The sequence below is a fragment of the Papio anubis genome, chromosome X (genome assembly GCF_008728515.1).
Source record: "Papio anubis isolate 15944 chromosome X, Panubis1.0, whole genome shotgun sequence".
Lineage (NCBI taxonomy): Eukaryota > Metazoa > Chordata > Mammalia > Primates > Cercopithecidae > Papio > Papio anubis.
The window spans coordinates 60417300-60440949 of NC_044996.1; the positions used below are offsets into that span (position 1 = coordinate 60417300).

General features: G+C 35.9%; 1 protein-coding gene across 2 annotated transcripts in view; it reads right to left on the reverse strand.

Annotated features, from left to right (window-relative positions):
- PCDH11X (protocadherin 11 X-linked) overlaps positions 1 to 23650 on the reverse strand; it is a 790467-nt gene that overhangs the window by 390798 nt on the left and 376019 nt on the right. For both annotated transcript variants that reach the window (XM_021933048.2, XM_021933047.2), the window contains one exon: positions 7097 to 7177. In XM_021933048.2, the coding sequence (XP_021788740.2) occupies positions 7097 to 7177 (81 nt within the window). The remainder of the gene's footprint in view (positions 1 to 7096; positions 7178 to 23650) is intronic.

Consider the following 23650-nt stretch of genomic DNA (forward strand, 5'->3'; position numbering starts at 1 on the left):
ATTACAAAATATTGTATTTAATGAAGTACAGTGGTAGTCAAGATATTGTCTAAATGCATAATTAGAATGGCATCTTAGTAGAATAATTTTTTACAAGCCAGGCAATTGCTATTCAATGTCATAGAAAAGCATGAAAAAGTCCCAATAAGTCGACCCCAGTTTTATTTTGTTTCAGTTTGTTTACAGAACATCATTCAGTTTTAGACTTGCTAACTCATTATAATTGCCATGAATCAGGGGAAGGGAAGGTGAAGGGTGAATTTATTGTGGAAGGGGAAATGATCAAATCATTATAAAATGCCACATTATAAAAAAATAAGAATTCCATGCTAACTCGCTTATACATATGGCATGTGCAAACCTGATCAACTGCCATTTTTTTGAGTACCTCTCTATTTCCTCTAAGTATTGCACAGCTGCTAGCATATTTGCTGCAGTGAATGTTTTTGATCCCATTGGCCCCTAGAAATTGAAAATATGTTCAGGGTGATTTGATTTATCTTCTGAAGTTGATTAAAACTAACATTAATTTTTGAAAACCTAATTTAGGACTTCATTATATTTACTCCAGTTATGTATCAAAATATTTTTAAAGATGCTAACAAAAATGATCATTATCCTAATAAGGAAATAGACATTCTCATTTGATTTTCTTTACTCAAAGAATAAATTGACCTATGGTTTCACAATTCCCACAATAATTAGTTGAATACTTGGTTTTTCAGCTAGGATCCACTGTTTTATGGGACACCACTGCAGCATTTGCCAACTAAAAAAAAAAGAAAAAGAAAAAACCCACCAGGCGTGGTGGTTCACGCCTGTAATCCCAGCACTTTACAAGGCTGAGCCAGGCAGGCAGATCAGCTGAGGTCAGGAGTTCGAGACCAGCCTGGCCAACGTGGTAAAACATTGTCTCTACTAACAATACAAAAATTAGCCGGGCATGGTGGGGTCACCTGTAATCCCAGCTACTTGGGAGGCTGAGGCAGGAGAATTGCTTGAACCTTGGAGGCAGAGGTTACAGTGAGCCGAGGCAGTGGCCTTGCACTCCAACCTGGGCAACAAGAGCAAAACTCTGTCTCAAAAAAATAAAATTAAATTAAAGATTTTCAAAAAGTCACTATCTGTATCGTGAATGTTAATTAATTGGCATCTAGATTGTTGAATGTGGCATTATCAAAGTATTTAAAGATTTCAATGGAGGAATAGAAATGATTTAACTTCTAAATTGCACTCTACTTCCACTAGTTTCTATTTTCAGAATATTGCTTTTAAAATTCCCCAAATTAAGTAATGAATATCTTGTTAAGAATAAGATATTTCATAAGAAACCATAAAAGTTGATTCATGAAATAAGTATATTTTTTTTAAGCTTTTCAGGGGCAAGCACAATGTTCCTTAAAAACAAGATTGAAAAGCCCTTATCCGTACATACTTTGCCTGTAATAATACCATATACACAATGTAACCCATCAGTCTATGGTCTATCTTAAATTGCAATTGAAGCCTCAGGCACTCAAGGCTGTCAGATAACTTTAAAAAGATCTTCAAGAAAAAAGTGCCCCTTTTATAAGAAATAATTGTGTCAATAACAAGATTTTATCTTTGTTAACAGACAAAAGAATTGGTAATTGGTAAATCAGTAGAGTTAATTATATGGCACTCCATTTACTGGAATGCAGTCAGAAATAACTACTTGCTTAGATAAAAGGTCATTCATTTATGCCTGGGTGCAGTAGCTCATGCCTGTAATCCCAGCACTTTGGGAGACCGAGGCGGGTGGATCACCTGAGGTCAGGAGTTCGAGCCCAAGCCCAGCCTGGCCAACATGAAATACTGTCTCTACTAAAAATCCAATAATTAGCTGGGCATGGTGGCAGGCACCTGTAATCCCAGTTACTTGGGAGGCTGAGGCAGGAGAATCGCTTGAACCCAGGAGACGGAGGTTGCAGTGAGCCGAGATCGTTCCATTGCACTCTAGCCTGGGCGACAAGAGCGAAACTCAGTCTCAAAAAAAAAAAAAAAAAAAAAAAAAAAATCATTGATTTGGCATCTTCTTATTCATCGAGGAAAAGTGTTATATTACAATGTCTAATTCCATCTGACTTCTATTTATCCCAGTGATACTTGATGTCATATTGGTAGGTTAAATTTTATAATCTTAAGGTGCCTATTTGAAATTGTGTGCTTTTCTTCAACACTTCTATTCTGAAGACCACTGCAATGGTTTCTTAATCAAACATTCAATAAACGTGTAGTATAATTCTGAGATGCCTCTTGGATACAGGTGTAGGTGGGATTATTATGTTATGTTTGCCTTGTATTCTACATTCTCACCAATTTTCTTGAGACTGAATCAGCAGGGCATGACTTGAAAGTCATAGTAAAACCACCTTTGCAAAAATTATAATTAAGAAAATTATTACAGTGAAAGAGATTGGACCTAACTGACCCCATTTTGCTTCTAACTGCCAAGCTGTCCGTGTTCATTCCTGGGCATAGCATAGGCTGAACTGTCGGAGGAACTTAGTTTATGGTTTAACTTTGATACAAACACCATAATAGCCTGATATGGTTTGACTCTGTGTCCCTACCTAACTCTCACTTTGAATTGTAATAATCCCCATGTGGCAAGGGTGGGACCAGGTGGAAATAATTGAATCATGGGGGCAGTTCACCCTATGCTGTTCTCATGAGATCTGATGGTTTTATAAGGGGATTCCTTCTTCCCTCAGCACTCACTTTGTCTCCTGCCACCAGGTGGCTTCCACCATGATTATAAATTTACTGAGGCCCCCTTCTCAGCCATGGAGAACTGTGAGTCAATTAAAACCCTTTGCTTTATGAATTACCCAGTCTCCGGTATTTCTTCATAGCAGCATGAGAACAGGCTAATACCATAAATTCGTACTGAGGTAGGGGGGTGCTGATATAAGGATACCCTAAAATGTGGAAACGATTTTGGAACTGAGTAACAGGCAGAGTTTGGAACAGTTTCAACAGTTCAGATGAAGACAGAAAAATGTGGGAAAGTTTGGAACTTACTAGAGAATTGTTGAATGACTTTGACCAAATTGCTGATAGTGACATCGACAATGAAGTACAGGCTGAGGTAGTCTCAGATGGAGATGAGCAACTTATTGGGAACTGGAGAAAAGGTCACTCTTGCTATGTTTTAGCAAAAAGAATGGTGGCATTTTGCCCCTGCCTTAGAGATCTATGGAACTTTGAACTTGAGAGAGATGATTTATGGTGTCTGGCGGAATAAATTTCTAAGTGGCAAAGAGTTCAAAAGGAAGCAGAGCATAAAATTTTGGAAAATTTAAGCCTGACGATGTGATAGAAAAGAAAAACTCATTTTCCGGGAGAAATTCAAGCCTATTGCAGAAATTTGCATAAGTAATGAGGAGCCAAATGTTAATCACCAAGACAATGGGGGAAATGTCTTCAGGACATGTTAGAGACCTTCCTGGCAGCCCCTGCCATCACAGGACCAAGATCTAAGAGTGAAAAATGATTTTATGGGCTGGGTCAAGGTCCTTCTTGCTCTGTGCAGCCTCAGGGTATGGTGACCTGTGTCCCAGGTGCTTCAGTTACAGTCATGGCTAAAAGGGCCCAACATATAGCACAGGTCATTGCTTCAGAGGGTGCAAGTCCCAAGCCTTGGTGGCTTACATGTGGAGTTGGGGCTGCAGGTGCACAGAAGTCAAGAATTGGGATTTGGGAACCTCCACCTAGATTTCCGAGTATGTATGGACACACCTGGTTGTCCAAGCAGAAGTTTGCTGCAGGGGCAAAGCCCTCATAGGGAACTTCTGCTAAGGCAGTGCAGAAGGGAAATGTGGAACTGGAGCCCCCACACAGAGTCTCTACTTGGGCACTGCTTAGTGGAGCTGTGAGAAGAAGGCCACCATCCTCCAGACCCCAGAATGGTAGATCCTCCAACAGCCTGTACTGTGCACCTAAAAAAGCCACAGACACTCAGGGCCAGTTTCTGAAAGCAGATAGGAGGTAGGCTGTACCCTGCAAAGCCACAGGGGGAGAGCTGCCCAAGATTGTGGGAGCCCAACTCTTGCATCAGCGTGACCTGGGTGTGAGATGTAGATTCAAAGGAGATCTTTTTGGAAATTTAAGATGTAAAACTGCCCTATTGGATTTTGGACTTGCATGGGGCCTGAAACACCTTTGTTTTGGCCAAGTTCTCCCATTTGGCATGGGTGTATTTACCTAATGCCTGTACCTCCATTGTATCTAGGAAGTAACTAACTTGCTTTTGGTTTTACAAGCTCATAGGAGAAAGGGACTTGCCTTGTCTCAGATGAGACTTTGGACTTGGACTTTTGGGTTAATGCTGAAATGAGTTAAGACTTTGGGAGACTGTTGGAAAGGCATGATTGTGTCTTGAAATGTGAGGAAATGAGATTTGGGAGAGACCAGCAGTGGAATGATGTGGTTTGGTTCTGTGTTCCCACCCATATCTCACTTTGATTTGTAATAATTCCCATGTGTCCAGGGTGGGACCAGGTGGAGATAATTGAATCATGGGGGCAGTTCCCCTCATGCTGTTCTCATGACAATGAGTTCTCACAAGATCTGATGGGTTTATAAGGGGTTTCCTCTTTTGCTTGGCACTCAGTGTCTCTTCTGCAGCCCTGTGAAGTGGTGATTTCTGCAATGATTGTAAATTTCCTGAGGCCTCTCCAGTCATGCATAACTGTGAGTCAATTAAACTTCCTTTCTTTATAAATTACCCAGACTCAGGTATTTCTTGCTAAAAGTGTAAGAACATACTAATACATAGCCCTTTCCCAAAACCAACTTCTTTCTTGTCTGGGATCTAAACTGCCTTTGCAGGACTAACATATTAGCCACAAGATTAGGAATTATGGTTTACGAGTCATGCAGCTGGAGGCTGCAAGATTCTGAACCCCCCAAATTGCTCCTGGGGATAACATCTCTATTGTAAACCCTAAGATCAGTGCTTGAGGTATTTTCAAGACCCTGCACTTGATGGATCAACTGGTACCACCCAGATAGGTAAACTGACTCAGCAAAAGAAGACAGCTTCAACATTCCCTTGATTTCATCTCTGACCCAACCAATTAGTACTCTCCACTTTCTGACCACCTACCCACCAAATTATCCTTAAAAACCTCCATCCTCTCCTGAGTTTTTGGGTAATAATAAAACTCTAGTTTCCTGTACAGCTGACTCTGTGTGAATTAAACTCTTTCTCTATTGTAATTCTCCTGTCTTGATAAATTGGCTCTGTCTAGGCAGCAGGAAACGAGAACCCATTGGGAGGTTACGATAGTTTCAAACTTGGTGAAACTTCACTAATTCAGGCTGGAATAACTTAAAACTTGTGACAATTTGGACAGAATCCTGGGTTGGGATTTACTTTTATAATATTAATCATATCTCCTCACAGTGCATAAATTAATTCTGAAACTCTTTGTAAAGAGCATAAATTAAATCTGTGAAATATTGTAGGATGTTATAATTACAGAACACATGACTTCCATGAATTTCAGATGCACACATAAATTAATAAATAATTAACATGATCCTCCTTCCATTCCATTTGGGTTATATATCTAATAGTCTAGATTCATATTTATGTATTTACATTATTTGAATTTCTTTATCCTATAAAAAATAAAAGACATTTGAAAATAACTAGGTAGAAGGCAATTTATGGATATTAATTTGATACTAGAGGAGTCAGATTCAGGACTTTATTAACAACGGTATAACAACCAGTCATAGAATACCAAATAACATATAGATGTCTGGACATTGGCCTTCTAACCCCATTTTTTTAAGTCCTCTTAAAACCTATACTAGGAAAACAAATTAGAATTGAACTTTTGGTCACATTTTTTAGCTGTCCCGACCAAAATAAGTAAAAGTGGTTGCTTTACAAATACACTTTATGACTTGATTTTTAAAAACAAATTCAGACTGGTTGTGTTAGAGTAGGTAGCTATACAGACATGAGCAGGGCAGAAAATGCTCCTCCCCCAAGAATGTCAGGTGACCATCAGGTGATGGTCAGGCTGTCATTAAACTGTCTCTTTAAAATAATAATCAGTCGCAGCAGAGGCAAGGAAAGGGAGACTCCCAAAAGATAGAAAACACCTGAAGCTGGTGATCAGCAGCTTCCCAATAAGATCTCAGGAGTTGGGTGAGTGGGCTCAAACATGTACGGTAAGAGGCAAAATGGCAGAGTTTAACTGGTATATGACCTTCCTCTAGGAATACTCAACTGGTAAGGGAAAAATGCCTCAAATGAGCATGCGCACAACTTCAGTAAACACACTGCAAATGTGGCTCCTCCCAAGTGCTGACAGGCCACTGCAGGAGGATAGCCCATCCCAACAAAAAATCAAGGAAGTAGACACACAAACCTTGGATCCATGCCAATGTATAAAAACCTCAAGTCAAGGGTTGAACAGGGTACTTGGATTTCTCAAATTGCCCACTTGGCCCTCTACCAAGTGCACTTTGCTTCCTTTCATTACTGCTCTGAAACTTTTTAATATACTGTCACTCTTGCTCTAAAACTTGCATTGGTCTCTCACTCATCCTTATGTTCCTTGGTTGAATTCTTCCCTCCAAGGGAAGAGTTTGCTGCAGACCTACCATATTTACTGCTGCTAATATTATCTCCCAAACAAACTTGTTTCAATGAAGTTTTACTAAAGTTTGCCTAATTAACATAAAAAGCAAATTATGCTATATTATGCTAAAGCTTAAATTTAAGTCATATTATAAAACAGCAGTTTTACTTTTTTTCAATCCATGATTACAAAACTACACTTAAACATCAGCAGAATAAACATTTAGAAGATGCTTTTAGAGAAATACTTTTACCTGATCCAACAAGTTAATTTCACTGTTATCATCAAATCACACTAAAAAGATATATATTTACTGTCATATTTTCAACAGTAAATTTTGAGTCCAGCACAAAATCACCTGAGGAAATGTAAGGGAACACACATTGTGTACACTACTTAAGAGTATTCCTCATACCTTTATAAAAATCATTTAAAAGGAAGAGGGAGGAAAAATCATAGGGCTTTTTTCATACCTGTGGTTGGGGATGAATCCAGACCTCCACAGTAGTAGACTCTTTCATGAGGGTGCAAGATCGCATGATCTCCTTCATTGGCTTTAGAAGGGAAGAAAATAGAAGTATTTTAAGCTGTTTGTTAAAAGTAAAATACACAGTACATTTCATATTAACATTGCCTACAGGTAGCTAAAATAGTGCCTGGGTAAATGATCTCTTTTTAGAAATCATAGTTTATTTATGTAACAAATGGTTATTGAGGGTTAACCATATGCCACACATAGCTCTAGGTACTAGAGTTAAAAAAGAGAAAAAAAAGAAAATAAATTTATTTTCTCATGGAGTTTACATGGAGTTCTATTATATGTTCTATTAAACATATGAATGAAATTGTGGAGGACAATTTAAATGATACCAGTAACCCCAGTGCTTTGGGAGGTCAAGGTGGGAGGATCACTTGAGCCCAGCATTTTGGAGGCTGCAGTGAGCTATGATTCTGCCACTGCACTCTAACCTGGGCAGCAGAGCAAGACCTTGTCTCAATAAAATAAAATAAAATAAAGATAAAAAAAATTAAATATTTAAATGACTGACATTTAAGCTGTAGAAAATTTCTGTCCAATGCTTTTGCAACCTAATGGCTTCAAGGGTTATATTTGTGAATGTGCTCTTGTTGCAAATTAAAATCAATCTTGTGTGTGCCACCACAACACAAATTTGCTATTTGCCATAAAAGATATGTAATAGATGTGATAAATGCCAAGGGATTTAATAGATGTGATAAGTGCCAAGTGTATTGAGGACGCAGATCCTCTGCAAATTATCATCGTCTTTTCAGGAATTAACAGATTTTACCAAAGATGTTCAGTTGTTACTTATGTAAGGAAGGAATACCAAGTTGAAAGTGATTGAAGAATTATCCTATATCTTGGCTATTGTGATTAGTGCTGCAATAAACATAAAAGTGCAGGTATCTTTTGGATATATCAATTTCCTTTTCTTTTCTTTTTCATTTTTTTTTGGATATAAACCCAGCAGTATGATTGCTGGATCATATGATAGATCTATTTTCAGTTTTTCCAGGAACATCCTTACTGTTTTCCATAGTGGATGTATTTACATTCCCATCACCAATGTGTCAGCATTCCCCTTTCTCCACATCCTCTCCATTATCTGTGTGTTTTTGTTTGTTTGTTTGTTTTGTTTTTGTCTTTTTGTAATAGCCCTTTTACCTGGAATGAGATGCTATTTCATTGTAGTTTTTATTTGCATTTCCCTGAAGATTAGTGATGTTGACAACTTTGGGGATAAATACCCAGAATATATAAGGAACTCAAACAACTCAACAGAAAAAATTGATTTAAAAATGGGCAAAAGATATGAACAGACATTTCATAAAAGAAGACATGCAAATGGCCAAAAGGTACATTTAACTTTTTAAAAAAAAAATCAAGTTTATTTGGGTTGCATTTCACATGCACATTTTAAGCATCTAATTTAAACATTCTCTGTCAACTGTGGGCAGTTCAACGTCTGCTAGGCTGCCCTCTGTCTAATATATAATGCTGTATTCATATGTCCATTTAATTAAGCAGGGATGCGGTTTTACGTGGTTAAAAGTATAAGTCTACGTGGATGTATCTTGCACATTTAAATTTGGCAACTAAACATGTCTACTGTATAATATGCTTCAGTATTCAAACATTAGAAAAAATTATTTTGCTTTGTTTTGTACAAAAATAAGAACTTAAAATAATCCCCCTACCCCTGCCAATATTCTATCACTCCCCGCTCCCTCCAAAATCCCATAGTTATAAGACTTAAAAACCAGGAAATCATCTAATAGAATAGCCCCAGTATACAGGACTACTGAGATCTAACTGTAATGCAAGTGAGAGAAATGACACTTGCAGGAAAACTTAGTGATTAACTACATTTATCCTTGACTGTTTTAAGAAAATGAACTATGGTTCATCAGTGACACCTGAGAAATAAAATGCAGATCTGCATTTCTCTTTCCTTACATGTACCACATACTGAACCAAACGATCTTTCCTTTTATGGAATTAGATGTCAAACTTTCAAGAAAAGAATAAAATGCTTTATAAGAATCACAGTCTTTGTAGATTTAAGCCACATTTTAATTCAGTTCATATTAAGATAGTGCTCAGTGCCAAAAAGTGAGAAGTGTGTTTTAGCAATGATCTTAACGAGTCTTGAGAAATGTCACTGGCATTATTGCTAATAATAAAAAATAATAACTTCTAAGAGAAGGAAGGATAGATATTGGATCTTATTATTATTCCTAAGTTAGAGATTACTTGGTAATGGCTTAGACATTGGAAGGGAAGTTGACTTTGTTTAAAATTGCATTAACGCTTCAAGCACAAATACATTGTTTCAGTGGTGATGCTGTGTAAAGAAATAGACATATGTGAGAGAAAACGGAGAGGTTTATATTATTTCCCACCTTTTAGAATCTAGAAATTCTATAGATTAAAAATTACCGGTAATTTTCTTGAATTATTTTATTTATGGAGGAGGTAGGAAGAGGCTGGATCGTAAGAAGCACTGATTAAGAGTAAATGCTCAAAATTCTATTAATTCCATCTTTTTTGTCAAAAAGTAAGAAAATTTTAAGGCAAATTCCAATTCACAGAAGTGAGAATTATTTCTCAAAATATACACAATAATAAAGTTTTTCAATAAATGGAAAATATATTTGCAGCTTCCAAAGGACTCAGTCTTTCATGAAAATAATACGATGCAGGTAACCTAAAAGAAAAAAATTCATTTCCCAAAATACATCTGCTTTGCAAAAATAAGCTTATGAAGCAAGATAATTTGATTGAACTTTCTAAATCTGGTCGGTTCTTCTTGCTGTTCTTAAATGTTTTCCTGACAGTGTCGCACAGCATCTGAGCTTTAGTAACTTCATGCATCAACTGCTTTCCTTAACTTGACTAATTGCAAATCTTCTGGGAGAGGTAAACTCAGACTGGTTCTGTGGTTTTGTGATTTTTTTTTTTTTTTTTTTTTTGAGTCTCACTCTGTTACTTGCGCTGAAATGCAGTGGTGCAATCTTGGCTCACTGCAGCCTCAACCTCCCAGGATCAAGGGATCTTCCCACCTCAGCCTCCCGAGTAGCTGAGACTACAGGCACATGTCACCATGTCTGGCTAATTTTTGTATATATATATATATATATATTTTTTGTAGAGACAGTGTTTCATCATGTTGCCCAGGCTGATCTCAAACTCCTGAGCTCAAATGATCTGTTTGCCATGGCCTTTGAAAGTGCTGGGATTACAAGTGTGAGCCATCTCACTCAGCCCCTGGTTTTGTGATTGTTTTCAGGACAAATGTGGAACGCTTCCTTTCTTCTGGCAATTAGAAATTGTATTGTAACTCAAACCTAATGGTAAGAAAATCACTCTTACAATAAGATCGTGCTATTTCTGAATACAGTCTCACCATGATTGTTTCAAAATCTAGCAAAAAAAGAATCCAGAGGCGCATTGGTGCATTCAGCAATTACATTTCTTTCTCAAATGCAGTAGGTTTTCCACTAGAAATGTAAGTATGCTATCATTTTCTGGGTAATCAAACCCACCATGGAAATCTCAGGATTTACAAATATGTTACATTATAAATTGTCACAGTCATCACTTTATTTTAGTTACCAAACACTACAAGTGGGTATAACTGATCCATTATTGTTATCTTATTGCCATATGGTTGAAATACTGATAGATTAGGGCCAAAAAGGTCTCCTCAAATATGCATATGAGATAATTTTTGGAGAGTCCTATGCAACATCTAGCAGGATGATATATGCCTAAAGACATGTAAGTATGTGGGTGATGTTTCTAGTGATTACATTTATAAAACCTTTCCTTCATTCTCATTTCCATATAAGAAAGCATAACCCTTACTGTGGAAATAACATTAATCAAAACTATGGCAACGCTCACAAACATAAAGTGTAACTTGATACTTATTTTTCCCAGGACATATATAGATGAATGATTTTCATTAAAAGCCTTGACACAATATCAACTTTTAATTTTTATAACGTTATAGGACATGTTTTCTAATTGCTGTGAGTATAATCCAGAGGTTTCCTGAAATAGGAGAAACTCTCAGTTAATTACTACTCTCTTTAATGTTTCTTTTCTCCTGACATGCCTTTCTGCCTTATATTTGTTAGAGGTTTTGAGATGTATTTTATATGCAATATTTAAGGAAGAAAAGATAGATATTTAAAAGAGACTAAAATCTACTCAACAATATGGTGCAACACTGGAAAGGATAGAGCCTTTGGAATCTACATCTGGCTCTACAGTCTACTAGTTTTATGAAGTTTGTCAAGTTATTTAATATGATTCTCAGCTTCATCATCTGTGAAATGAGTATAATAACATGAGCCTCATAACATACTTCTATGATACTGAGTTACTATAATAAAGTGCTTGGCATTTTATAATTATCCTCTTGGTTTGCACTATTATGGTTTTATCTTCTCTAACAACATGAAGCAGAAGCCATTCACCATGTGATTCGTTCTTTCTCTCTATCATTCTCTATCCACCTCTCTCTCCCCTTGTCTCTTTTCTAAGTGAGGCTATCACTTTAATACAAGAGAAAGGCCCTGAGCAGCCCTGCCAGTGATGGAGAATGCTGGCCTTACAATCTTCTATTCTCATTCAGAAATGACCCTCAGTTCTCATCAGTAAGGTACTATGAAGCAACTGAAATTTGTTGAAACAATTAATTCCAGTTACTTAGAGGTTTTTTTTTTTAATTTTTTTCATATATCTGAAAAATAAAAATTTACCACTGCTACAATAATATGATGAGTGAGGGTGCTGGGAACAGGTAAGGCAGACATTAACTATTCTTTTTTTTTTTTTTTTTGAGATGGAGTCTTGCTCTGTGCCCCAGGCTGGAGTGCAATGGCGCGATCTCGGCTCACTGCAAGCTTCGCCCCCCCGGGTTCACGCCATTCTCCTGCCTCAGCCTCCCGAGTAGCTGGGACTACAGGCGCCCGCCACCTCGCCCGACATTAACTATTCTTTACTTATTCCAATTGTTACATAATCTCTAGTTGGAAGAAGCCTCTTTTGATTGGACATAAATTCTTCTTACTCGAGTAAATATAAGTTTTTGTGTGAATTTAGTTGAAACTTCGAATTCAAAAGTTGGTTTTTAAAACTGGAGATTTCTCAAAAACTTAAATTTTGAGAACAGGTATGGATCATATTTATTAATGCTTATAGTAAGGATAACTATAGATTTTAAGTCAAATTGACAATTGAAAGTATGAAATAAATTGGCTACTTAAAAGTTATAGAATGTATCTATATTTGCTTAAAAATCAATGAAATGTCTTAGGTGGAGACAAGGAGAAAGGTTGTATTAAATAGGTTTAGACTTGGAGTTTGATATTTAATGTTCGGTCAAAATTTTCAGGTATTGAGAATTCTCTTGCCTAGAAGGACTCTGTAGATGACATGCTTGAAGAAATATAACAACTATAAGCTTTCTTGTAAGTTACGCAGAGTAAAGCGTTCCCATATAAACTCACAGACTGAATTTTTACTGTGTTTTTTAGAGATGAGGCAAGACTAGAAAATACATAATTTAATAATGTTTCCTCTCCATGGGGAAATTGGTATACATTTAGCAGAACTAAAGGGACATGTAAAGCTATGTTTATGAACAGTATGGCATAGACAAGACATTGTGAATCTGGAACACCTTACGTTCTATGATTAATTCTCCTTTATTCCTTGTGTGTTTTTTGTTTTGTCTTGAGTTTGGTGTACATATTGGTGTCAAGAGACATGGATTTCTAAATGCAAAGCACAGTTTGATAGCTATGGATGGAATGTTTAGAAATGACTTAATGCCGGGTTACTATAAACCAAAATTTATTTTCAGATTTCATTTTTTTCTAGGATAGCTGCCATCATCATAGCTACAATGATGAGATCTTGAGTAAAATAGCGTTGAGTTCTTTCATAGGCATGTTCAATATTTTCCAGACTAATCTGAGTCCCTCTGAAGTGGTTTGTCAGCACAAGGTAATGAGGATCCTCCTTCTGGATGTAGTTAGACCCAAGAGAAATGTGGAAAAAATGAGATGAATAATTTGGGAAAAATATATTCATTTATCCATAAGGATTCCAAGGGTTCTGCCAAAAGCAAACAGCTATCTAGAAATTGTCGTCAAGAGCAACAAATCACCAGGTGGAAAAATCAACAAGCTTGGAGCATTTAATTAGATCTTTTATCTTAATCATCAAGTCAAGTGTGTGTTCCTATGTGTGTTTAGGGAAGGGGGAATGTTATAGAAGGGGGATGAATTAACACTTAGAAAGCTCAGAGCTTTAACAAAACCCGACATGAGATTTGCCAGATGGTTTGGTACCGGATTGTAAAACTTGAAACTAATCTTCGTTTAAGAGTTTTAATGGTTGTATCGCTCTTATAAAGCCTCTTGCTCTTCTGCTAGGGTGATTCTGCAAAATTATAGATCAGGCTTTAAAGAACAGTTTCTATGAACAGAGTCTCCTTAAATCTCAGCTAAACTGAGCAAGAAGATTACATGTTATTATGATGTAGCACAGCAGGATCTCCCCCCAGCAAACATAATGACGTGAAAAGGGGATAAGAGGTCATCCAGAGAAGCACGGAAGAACAATGCTTTTCACACAGATTATCTGGACAGGTTGAAATATTGACAGTGCAAAATCTCTTAACGTTTCTGTGCAGAGCTCTGATCCTGACAAGCCTCTAGATCTAGACAGCAAGACCCAGTGATCGTATATCTCTATGAGATGGCTTGCCCTAGGGCACCTGGGAGACATTCTAGCTGTTCCAGACATTACTTGAAAAAAAAATAAAGTATAATATTTATTTCTCAGATGAGAAATATCAATATCAATTTTATTTCAAGGAGAAGACATTTTCCTACTTTTTATAATTTAAGTTTACTAAACTTTAAAAATGTATACTCTTGTTAGCATGTGAAAGAACAAAAACAGCACAGAACTATAATTCTGTGTATATTTTCATATTTCAATATCCCTGCTGAACAATAATTAAGACAGGTGCCATAAAAATGAAGCTGTATTGAATTTATGGGCTTCAAATATTCAATGGAAGAATTATGAATTATGAGTAGACAAGTTCAATCCATCAGCTTACCTAACATTAGATAATTTGAACTTTCGTATTTTAAATATCAAAATGTATCAGAAAATATCAGTAAATTATGTTTAAATCTCTAAAAGAATAATTTATGTTTACTTATTCATTGGATTATTTCTTATTTTTATCTCTCTGAGAATGGCTCAATATTACTCCTCAGTGTAGACAGTTATTTCAAACTAACGATCCTCAATTATTTTCTTAAGAACTGGACCCAAATAAAGACAAAACACAATACTATAAGCTTCATTTAGTCCTTATTTTCAAAGTAATTACTGTCACTGCTGTTACCATAAGTTCCTAAAAATATACTATTTAAGTAGTACCTGGGCTAGCCTCTTGAATGTTGTCCAATTTTTTAAAGGTGGCTATGAATGCATTAAACATTTTTCTAAATGTATGATTCAGATATAGCAGTTATGCATTTTCCAATATTTTATAAATTGTCAGAGCAAGATTAAGGGAGGGGAAAACCATTCCATCAAAATAGTTTTTTCCAGTAAGAATCTGAAAAGCTCAAAAGGCTGAAATCAACTGATTATTCAGCAGCTTATTGTAGAGTGATTTTTATATAAATATTTATTTTAAAATTTTTCTAAGAGGTGTGAGAGTAGAAATAATTCATGGGTTTATCACACACTTAAAAGTGTGTCTTTCACTTGGAAATATTTCATGCATAAATCTCTTTAATTGGAAAATATACAGTAATTTATTCTGTTATAGCAATATATAATTTAAAATATAAAAGTATTATTTGACATTGGAAAGAAATATAGAGGAATTGTTTGGCTAAATTTATGCTCAAAATACTAAATTTTGTTGTAATTAGTCAAAAATTATAATGTTCTTGTTATTAATGGAGACAAATATACTATAGGTGAAGTTAAACTCCTAAAGATTTAGCTAGCCCCTACAAAGAAAAGCACAATATAGTAAAGATAGTTTAGGCTATTGGCATCATTCTTGTCTCAACCAAAATACAAAAGCTATACATAATTTACTGTATGTAAAGTGGATGCCATCATGAAAAGAATCTGATGTGTATCAATAATACTGACATTATTCACCACTACCATCCCCCACACTATGGTTAAAATTGATTAATCTTTCAGATTTGCTAGAACACAAACACATAAAATAATGCCTTTCTCACTACCTTCAATATGTACTTTTGCTTGCTAAATAACTATGTCTTTCTAATGACTGTGTCAAATAAAAAAAAAATTCCCTTCAATTACACACAGAAAGTTGAATTGATAATTCCTAAACATTAAACAAGTCTGCCTATAACTATAAATGAATTATAATTGTATAACCTGGGGGCCAGGCACGGTGGCTCACACCTGTAATCCTAGCACTTTGGGAGGCCGAGGTGGGTGGATCATAAGGTCAAGAGATCAAGACCATCCTAGCCGACACGGTGAAACCCATTCTCTACTAAAAACATACAAAAAAATTAGATGGGCGTGTTGGCGCACACCTGTAGTCCCAGTTACTTGGGAGGCTGAGGCAGGATAATCGCTTGAACCTGGGAGGCGGAGGTTGCAGTGAGCCGAGATCACACCACTGCACTCCAGCCTGGTGACAGAGCGAGGTTCCATCTCAAAAATAAATAAATAAATAATTTAAAAAATTAAAAAAAAAAAAAAAAAAAGAGAATGAAATCATTAACTTATAGTTTTGTCTTTTATGCTTTCCAGTGATGTGCAAAAGGTTTGTCAGAGAGTTAGCAGCTATTACAATTATAAGTTAACTTTCTTTTTAAAAAGTCAATTATAATTCACAAACTAAAGAATTATAAACCTTTTTGTTTCCTAATATTAGAACATTAAGCTCAAGTGTGGGGCAAGGAGACAGAATGGTTCTCCTTCATTAAAAAAATTATGACTCATATCAAGATCCATATCGTAAGCCATAAAAAGGCACTTCTTCCTAACTTTGAGTATCTGATGAAGAAACGTTAACATTTCAGAAAATTTAGGTATTCACTTCAATCAAGATTCTAGGTAGAAAAAAGTCTCACTAGATTTCTTGTCCATGAGAAATCTGTTCTGGGAGGTTGCTGTCCTGTATGTCTTCTGAGTTCTTCGAAGATGCTATTTGTGCTTAATTATTTGGCAACATAAGCATGGCCATATAGAGGCACTAAATGTTATCATGAGAACTTGGCTTTGTAAGTGTAAACTCAAGAGTAAAGAATTAAAAGCATTCTATGGAGATACACTAAGATCTTAACTAAAATAAGTTTTCAGTTTTCAACGCAAAAAGAACTTCACTAATTCATTATTTTTAAAACATTCATTAGCATTGCCCGCCAAACCTAAATAACTGCAATTCCTAGGTTGATGTCAATAACCCAATAATGAATGGAGTTAAGATGTATTCTATAATTAAAAAGCATGCTAGACTAAGACATTGGTAAATTTAATTTCTTTTTGTATGAACCTGCAGAATATGCATTGTGATTGTATTAAAATCCCTTATATAATAATGACATTTCTAATTTCTCAAGAGATCCTTCTACGAATCTCAGGTGATAAGCCAAGAAAATATTTTGACTTAAATTGGTCTACAATCTACTTCAATTATCTGGAAACTTGAATGAAGAACAAAGGAACAAACAGAGAACAAATTGAAATAAGTAAAGGTAGTAAACAAATATAATTAGGAAAAGAAATAAGTCAGTTGTCTGAAATATGACTGGAAATAAATCTAGATTAAAAAGACGATATGAAATATAACTGCACTTTAACCTTGAGCAATTATCTATTGAATTTAGAAGCATAGTTAGGGAAAGGGACAATATTCCAGTATCAATGAAAACAGCAAAATAGAATCCATGTTAGCTTAATTAGAGCAAATTTATCTTGACCAAAACAAAATGAATAACAAGCAAGTATGAAAATGGAATTTTAAAATTAGCATTAACTTTTACAAACATAGAAAATTAACACTGGTTATTTTTGTATTAGGGCATTGGGAAAGAGTTGTATATTATTACATTATAATCAAAGGTAACAAAATCGTCAGTGAAACAGCAACAATGATCAGCTCCTCTTTATACTAGATTCTCTAAACTTGAAAAACTGGATGAAAAGCTCTCAGTTTATTTCATGTCAGATTTTACAATAAGTAATCTCTAAAGACTAGTTAAAATGGGGGGAAATGAAAAAGTGAATGATCTATACTTCTGAGAGAAATTTCATTAATCAGTAAGTTGTGATTATTCTATATTATTATTTCCCATCAAATGTACCAAAAAAAATTTATTTATTTATTTATTTATTTATTTATTTATTTAGTAGACTCATTGAAATTTTGTTTTAAAAGAAACAAAACATTTTCCCGTTATATACCTGCATAGGAAGAATATTGAGACTGATGAGAAAGATAAGAATGTTGAAATTGTTTTGAAGTAAGAACCTCCAGAATATGCATTATGATTATATTAAAGCACTGCCTGGAGTGAAGTGACTACAGAAATAAAATTTGTAGAAAAAGTTTTAAGCTACTATTTCTTAAACTGTTTATTTCACATAGTAAACAGACACATAAACCAATGGAACAGAATAGAGAACCCAGAAATAAGACTGCACACGCACAACCATCTGCTCTTTGACAAACCTGACAAAAGCAAGCAATGGAGAAAGAATTCCTATTTAATAAATGGTGCTGGGAGAACTGGCTAGCCGTATGCAGAAAATTGAAACTAGACTCCTCTTCCTTACATCTAATATAAAAATTAACACAAGATGGATTAAAGACTTATATGTAAAACCCAAAACTATAAAAAACCCTAGAAGAAAATCTAGGCAACACCATTCAGGACATAAGGACAGGCAAAGATTTCACGATGAAAACGTCAAAAGCAACTGCAAAAAAAGCAAAAATTGACAAATGGGATCTAATTAAACTAAAGAGCTTCTGCAAAGCAAAAGAAATGATCATCAGAGTGAACAAACAACCTACAGAATGGGAGAACATTTTTGCAATCTATCTATCTGGCAAAGGTCTGATATCCAGAGTCTCTAAGGAACTTAAGGAAATAATCAAGACGAAAACAAACAACCCCATTAAGAATTGGGCAAAGGACATGAACAGACACTTCTCAAAAGAAGACATTCTTGTGGCCAGCAGACATAGGCAGAAAAGCTCAACATCGCTGATCACTAGAGAAATGCAAAGCAAAACCACAGTGAGATACCATTTCATGCCAGTTACAATGGTGATTATTAAAAAATCAAGAAAAAATAGATGCTGATGAGTTTGCACAGAAAAGGGAATGATTTTACACTGTTGGTAGGAGTGTAAATTAGTTCAACTATTGTGGAAGACAGTGTGGCAATTCCTCAAAATTTTAGAACCAGAAATACCACTTGATCCAGCAATCCCATTACTGGGTATATACCCAAAAGAATATATACCATCCTATGTTAAAGATACATGCACATGTATGTTCATTGCAGCACTGTTCACAATAGCAAAGACATGAAATCAACCCAAATGTCCATCAGTGATAGACTGCATAAAGAAAATGTGGTATGGTACATACATGCCATGGAACACTATGCAGCCATAAAAAGGAACAAGATCATGTCCTTTGCAAGGACATGGATCAAGCTGCAAGCCGTTATCCTCAACAAACTTATGCAGGGACAGAAAACCACACACCACATGTTCTCACTTATAAATGTAAGCTGAACAATGAAAACACATGGACACATGGAGGGGAACAACACACCCTGGGGCCTGTCATGGGGGTGGGGGAGGGAGAGCATCAGGAAGAACAGCTAATAGATGCTGGGCTTAATATTTAGGTGATGGGTTGATCTGTGCAGCAAACCACCATGGCACATGTTTACCTATGTAAGAAACCTGCACATCCTGCACATGTACCCCAGAACTTAAAATAAAAGTTGAAAAAATATATATATTAATTTATATTAATATATAGACTGCCCACATGTTTTAGAATTTCAGTCATGTCACTAGATTAAAGTTTGCTTACATCTATGGCTTTATGCTAATCAAATTTGACTATACTAAATTATATTCCAAGTATATGCAATCATGGTAAAAGTCACATAAATCTGTGATTGTACTGAAGACACATATTATCACAAAGGAAGGTTTTCAATTTTCTCCCTTGTACTGTCATAAAATCAATCCCTTTGGAATCATCTTTGAGATCACTTTCACGTATAAACTTAATAAATGTTGATGTCTTTGTACGTTGCCTGAAAGAGTAGAGATTTGCAAAGATGCTTCACTTTATTTTTAAGACTTTTAATATTCTCAGAATTCTTTTGTGTTTCATCTCATCTACCCTGTCTCATGGCCAAATATGAGGAATGAATTAAATAAAGGGAGAAAATTGGAAGATGATGCCCTCCTCCTATGCAATATGCTCTACTTTCTTTCAATAATGTTGTTTTCTTCTAATCACAACAAAAACTGCTTGAATGGCTGCCCAAAATTCTCTTCATTATAGTACCCCATTTGGACTTGTTCTCCCTTAGCAGATCTTCAAGATAAGTTTTCTTTTCCTACAATTACTTCAAATACATAGTAGGCTTTATTTTCTAAAGATGTCCTTTAGTAAATAACAGTATAATTGGATTAATGTATCCTCAGTGTCAATGCCTTATTATGCTAATTCTTCCTCAGCTGAATTTGCACTTGTGAAGACCTAATACATTAGCCTAATGGAATAAATGAATAACGAGAAATGTAGAGGCTGGAACAGATCAATGAGAAAAGAGCTTAGAAAGAAGAAAGAATTATGCAGAAGAAACTGGGAGAAGAGCTCCCCACAGTCTTGCCTTATCACTTCCCCAATTACTCCATTCATGGTACTTAAGTCACAGCTTTTTTGATCTCTGCCACATAGGTTCTAGGAATTCCTATTCTCTTCAATGGGTAGAGATGAAGATGAGCCTCATCCTTGAAAGGAGGTAAAATCATCTCAGTCAGATGTTTGGGCTCCTAGGCTTCTCAAGTACTTTATGTAATCAGTTCTCATATATAAGTTTCACCCTCCCTAGGCAGTTCATTGAAGTCCTAATCTTTGGTTTCCTATTTTTACTGAGTATAAAACTCACTACAGAAGATTTTCAGGTCTGTGATGACACAAAGAACAAATACCATCATGTTTACATTCAGGATTAGCCAAGGTTTAGAGCAAATAAAAGTCACTTGAACCTTTATCCCAGGGTAGAAATAATCTAATTATAGTATTTAATAAAGACTTGGTAATGCTCTAAATCAAATTTTCAGAAAATTTTGCATTTCTTTCTTTGTTAAACGAAAATCTGAACTTTCAGACTAGTTTGCAGCATCTGTTATTTCAGCAGTATTGACAGAATTATAAACAACAGAAAAATGTAATAATTTTCTCATATTAAGATCTATATGTTACCTTGGGAATTATTTCTGTTTTTGACACAGATTCCTGTCCCTACGTTAAATTCATTCCATTTAAAATTCAACCCTCTGTGACAGGCAGAATAATAACCCCCCTCAAAAACTGTCCACATCCTAACTATTGATTTTGTGAATATATTAAATTATCCAAAAAAGGACTCTGTAGATGTGACTAAATTAAGAATCTTGAGGTGGCAAGAGAATTCTGAGTTATCTGGGAAATTGCAATGTAATCACAAGGGTCCTTGTAAGGAAAGAGGAAGGAATGAAAGTCAGAGAAGGTATGAGGGGAGGTCAGATTGACGTGGCCTTGAGCCCAGGACTGCAGGTAGCCTCTAAAATCTGAAAAAGGCAAGAAAACAGATTCACCTCTAGAGTCTACAAAAGGAATGTAGCCCTGTCGACACCTTAATTTTAGCCTCATTAGGCTGATTTTGGATGTCTGACTCCAGAACTGTAAAGTAGTGATTTTTTGTTGTTTTAAGCAACTAGGTTTGCTGCATATGTTACAGCAGCAGCAATAGGAAGCTAATACACCTACTAAAAGCTAAATTGAATTCAAGCCACTGATATTTTGAAATACATAAGTAAATAGGTTAGACACAAAATGCTTTGTATTTAACACTTTAGTTGACACATAATTTATGGGGAACAGTGTGATATATTGATACAAACCACACATAATGTTCAAATCAGGGTAATTAGTATACTCATGACCTTCAATATTTATTATTTCTTTGTGTTGGGAACATTCAAAACTCTCTCTTTTAGCTCTTTAAAAATATACAATAAATTATTGTTAACTGTAGTCACCCTACAGTGCTATGAAAGCTAGAACTTATTCCTCCTATCTATCTGTAATTTTGTGTCTGTTAACCAAACTCTGGCTATATTCGCCTTCAACATTACCAGCTTCTAGAAACAACTATTCTTTTTGTTTGTTTGTTTGTTTGTTTGAGATGGAGTTTTGCTCTTGTTGCCCAGGCTGGAGTGCAATGGCACAATCTCAGCTCACCGCAACCTCTGCCTCCTGGGTTCAAGCCATTCTCCTGCCTCAGCCTCCTGAGTAGCTGGGATTACAGGTGCGTGCCACCACACCCGGCTAATTTTGTATTTTTAGTAGAGATGGGTTTCTCCATGTTGGTCAGGCTGGTTTGGAACTCCCGACCTCAGGTGATGCACTCACCTTGGCCTCCCAAAGTGCTGGGATTACAGGCGTAAGCCACTACGTCCAGCTAAAACCACTATTCTACTCTCTACTTCTACGAGATCAACTTGGTTTGCTCCCACATATGAATGAGAACATGCTGTCATATGTGCCTATTTCTGTGCCTGGCTTATTTCACCTAACATAATGTCCTCCAGGCTCATCCATGTTTCCAGGAATGATAGGATTTCATTCATTTTTATGGCTGAATAGTATTCAATTCTGTATATATACGGCATTTTCTTTATCCATTCATTTGTTGATAGACACTTAGTTTGATTCTATGTCTTACCTATCATGTATAGTGCTATAATAAACACGAGGTTCAGACATCTCTTCAATATACTGATTTCCTTTCCTTTGGATGTATACCCAGTAGTGAGATTGCCAATATATACCCAGTAGTGAGATTTAATAGTTGTTTCTCATATAGTTGTTTTATTGTACTTTTTTGAGGAACCTCCAAACTGTTTTCCATAATGGCTTACATTTCTACCAAAAGCCTATAAAAGTTCCTATTCTCTTCATCCTTACCAGCATTTGCTATTTTGTGTTTTGTTTTTTTTTGTTTTTTTGTTTTTTTTCCTTTTCTTTAATAGGCATTCTACTTAGGGTAAAATTGTTTCTCATTGTGATTTTGATTTGGATTTCCCTGATGATCTGTGATGTTGAACGTTTTTTCATATACTTGTTGGCCATTTGTATGTCATTTCCCAAATCACTTGCCCATTTTTTTTTTTTTTTTTTTTTTTTTTTTGAGGCGGAGTCTCGCTCTGTCGCCCAGGCTGGAGTGCAGTGGCGCGATCTCGGCTCACTGCAAGCTCCGCCTCCCGGGTTTATGCCATTCTCCTGCCTCAGCCTCCCGAGTAGCTGGGACTACAGGCGCCGCCACCTCGCCCGGCTAATTTTTTGTATTTTTAGTAGAGATGGGGTTTCACTGTGTTAGCCAGGATGGTCTCGATCTCCTGACCTCGTGATCCGCCCGTCTCGGCCTCCCAAAGTGCTGGGATTACAGGCTTGAGCCACCGCGCCCGGCCCTGCCCATTTTTAATTGGATTATTTCTTTTCCACTATTGAGTTGTTTGAGTTCCTTGTATATTCTGGGTATTAATCTCTCATTGGTGAACAGTTTGCAAATATTTTCTCTCATTCTGCAGGCTTCCTCTTCACTCTGCTGATTGTTTCTTTTGCTTTGCAGAAGACTTTTAGTTTGCTATAATCCCATACTTTTAATTTTGCTTTGTTGCCTGTGCTTTTGAGGTCTTATCTATGAAATCTTTTCCCAGACCAATGTTCTGAAGCATTTCCCTTATGTCTTCTTATAATTGTTTTATAGTTTTGGATCTGACATTTAAGTCTTGAATTCATTTTGATATGGCAACATATGAGTCTACTTTCATTTCTCCTGGATAAGGACGTACAGTTTTCCCAGCACTATTTATTTACTTATTTATTTAAATTTTTAATTTTTTAGACACAGGGTCTAGCTCTGTCATCCAGGCTGTAGTGCAGTGGTGCAATCATAGCTTACTGCAGCCTTGAACCCTTGGTCTCAAGTAATTCTCCTGCCTTAGCCCCCCATGTAGCTGGAACTACAGGCACAGGCAATAAAATAGCCCCAGTGATATCATACTGTGAATATGTTAAATTACATAGCAAAAGGGACTCTGCAGATATGACTAAATTAAGAATCTTCAGGTGGTGAGATTATTCTGAATTATCTGGAA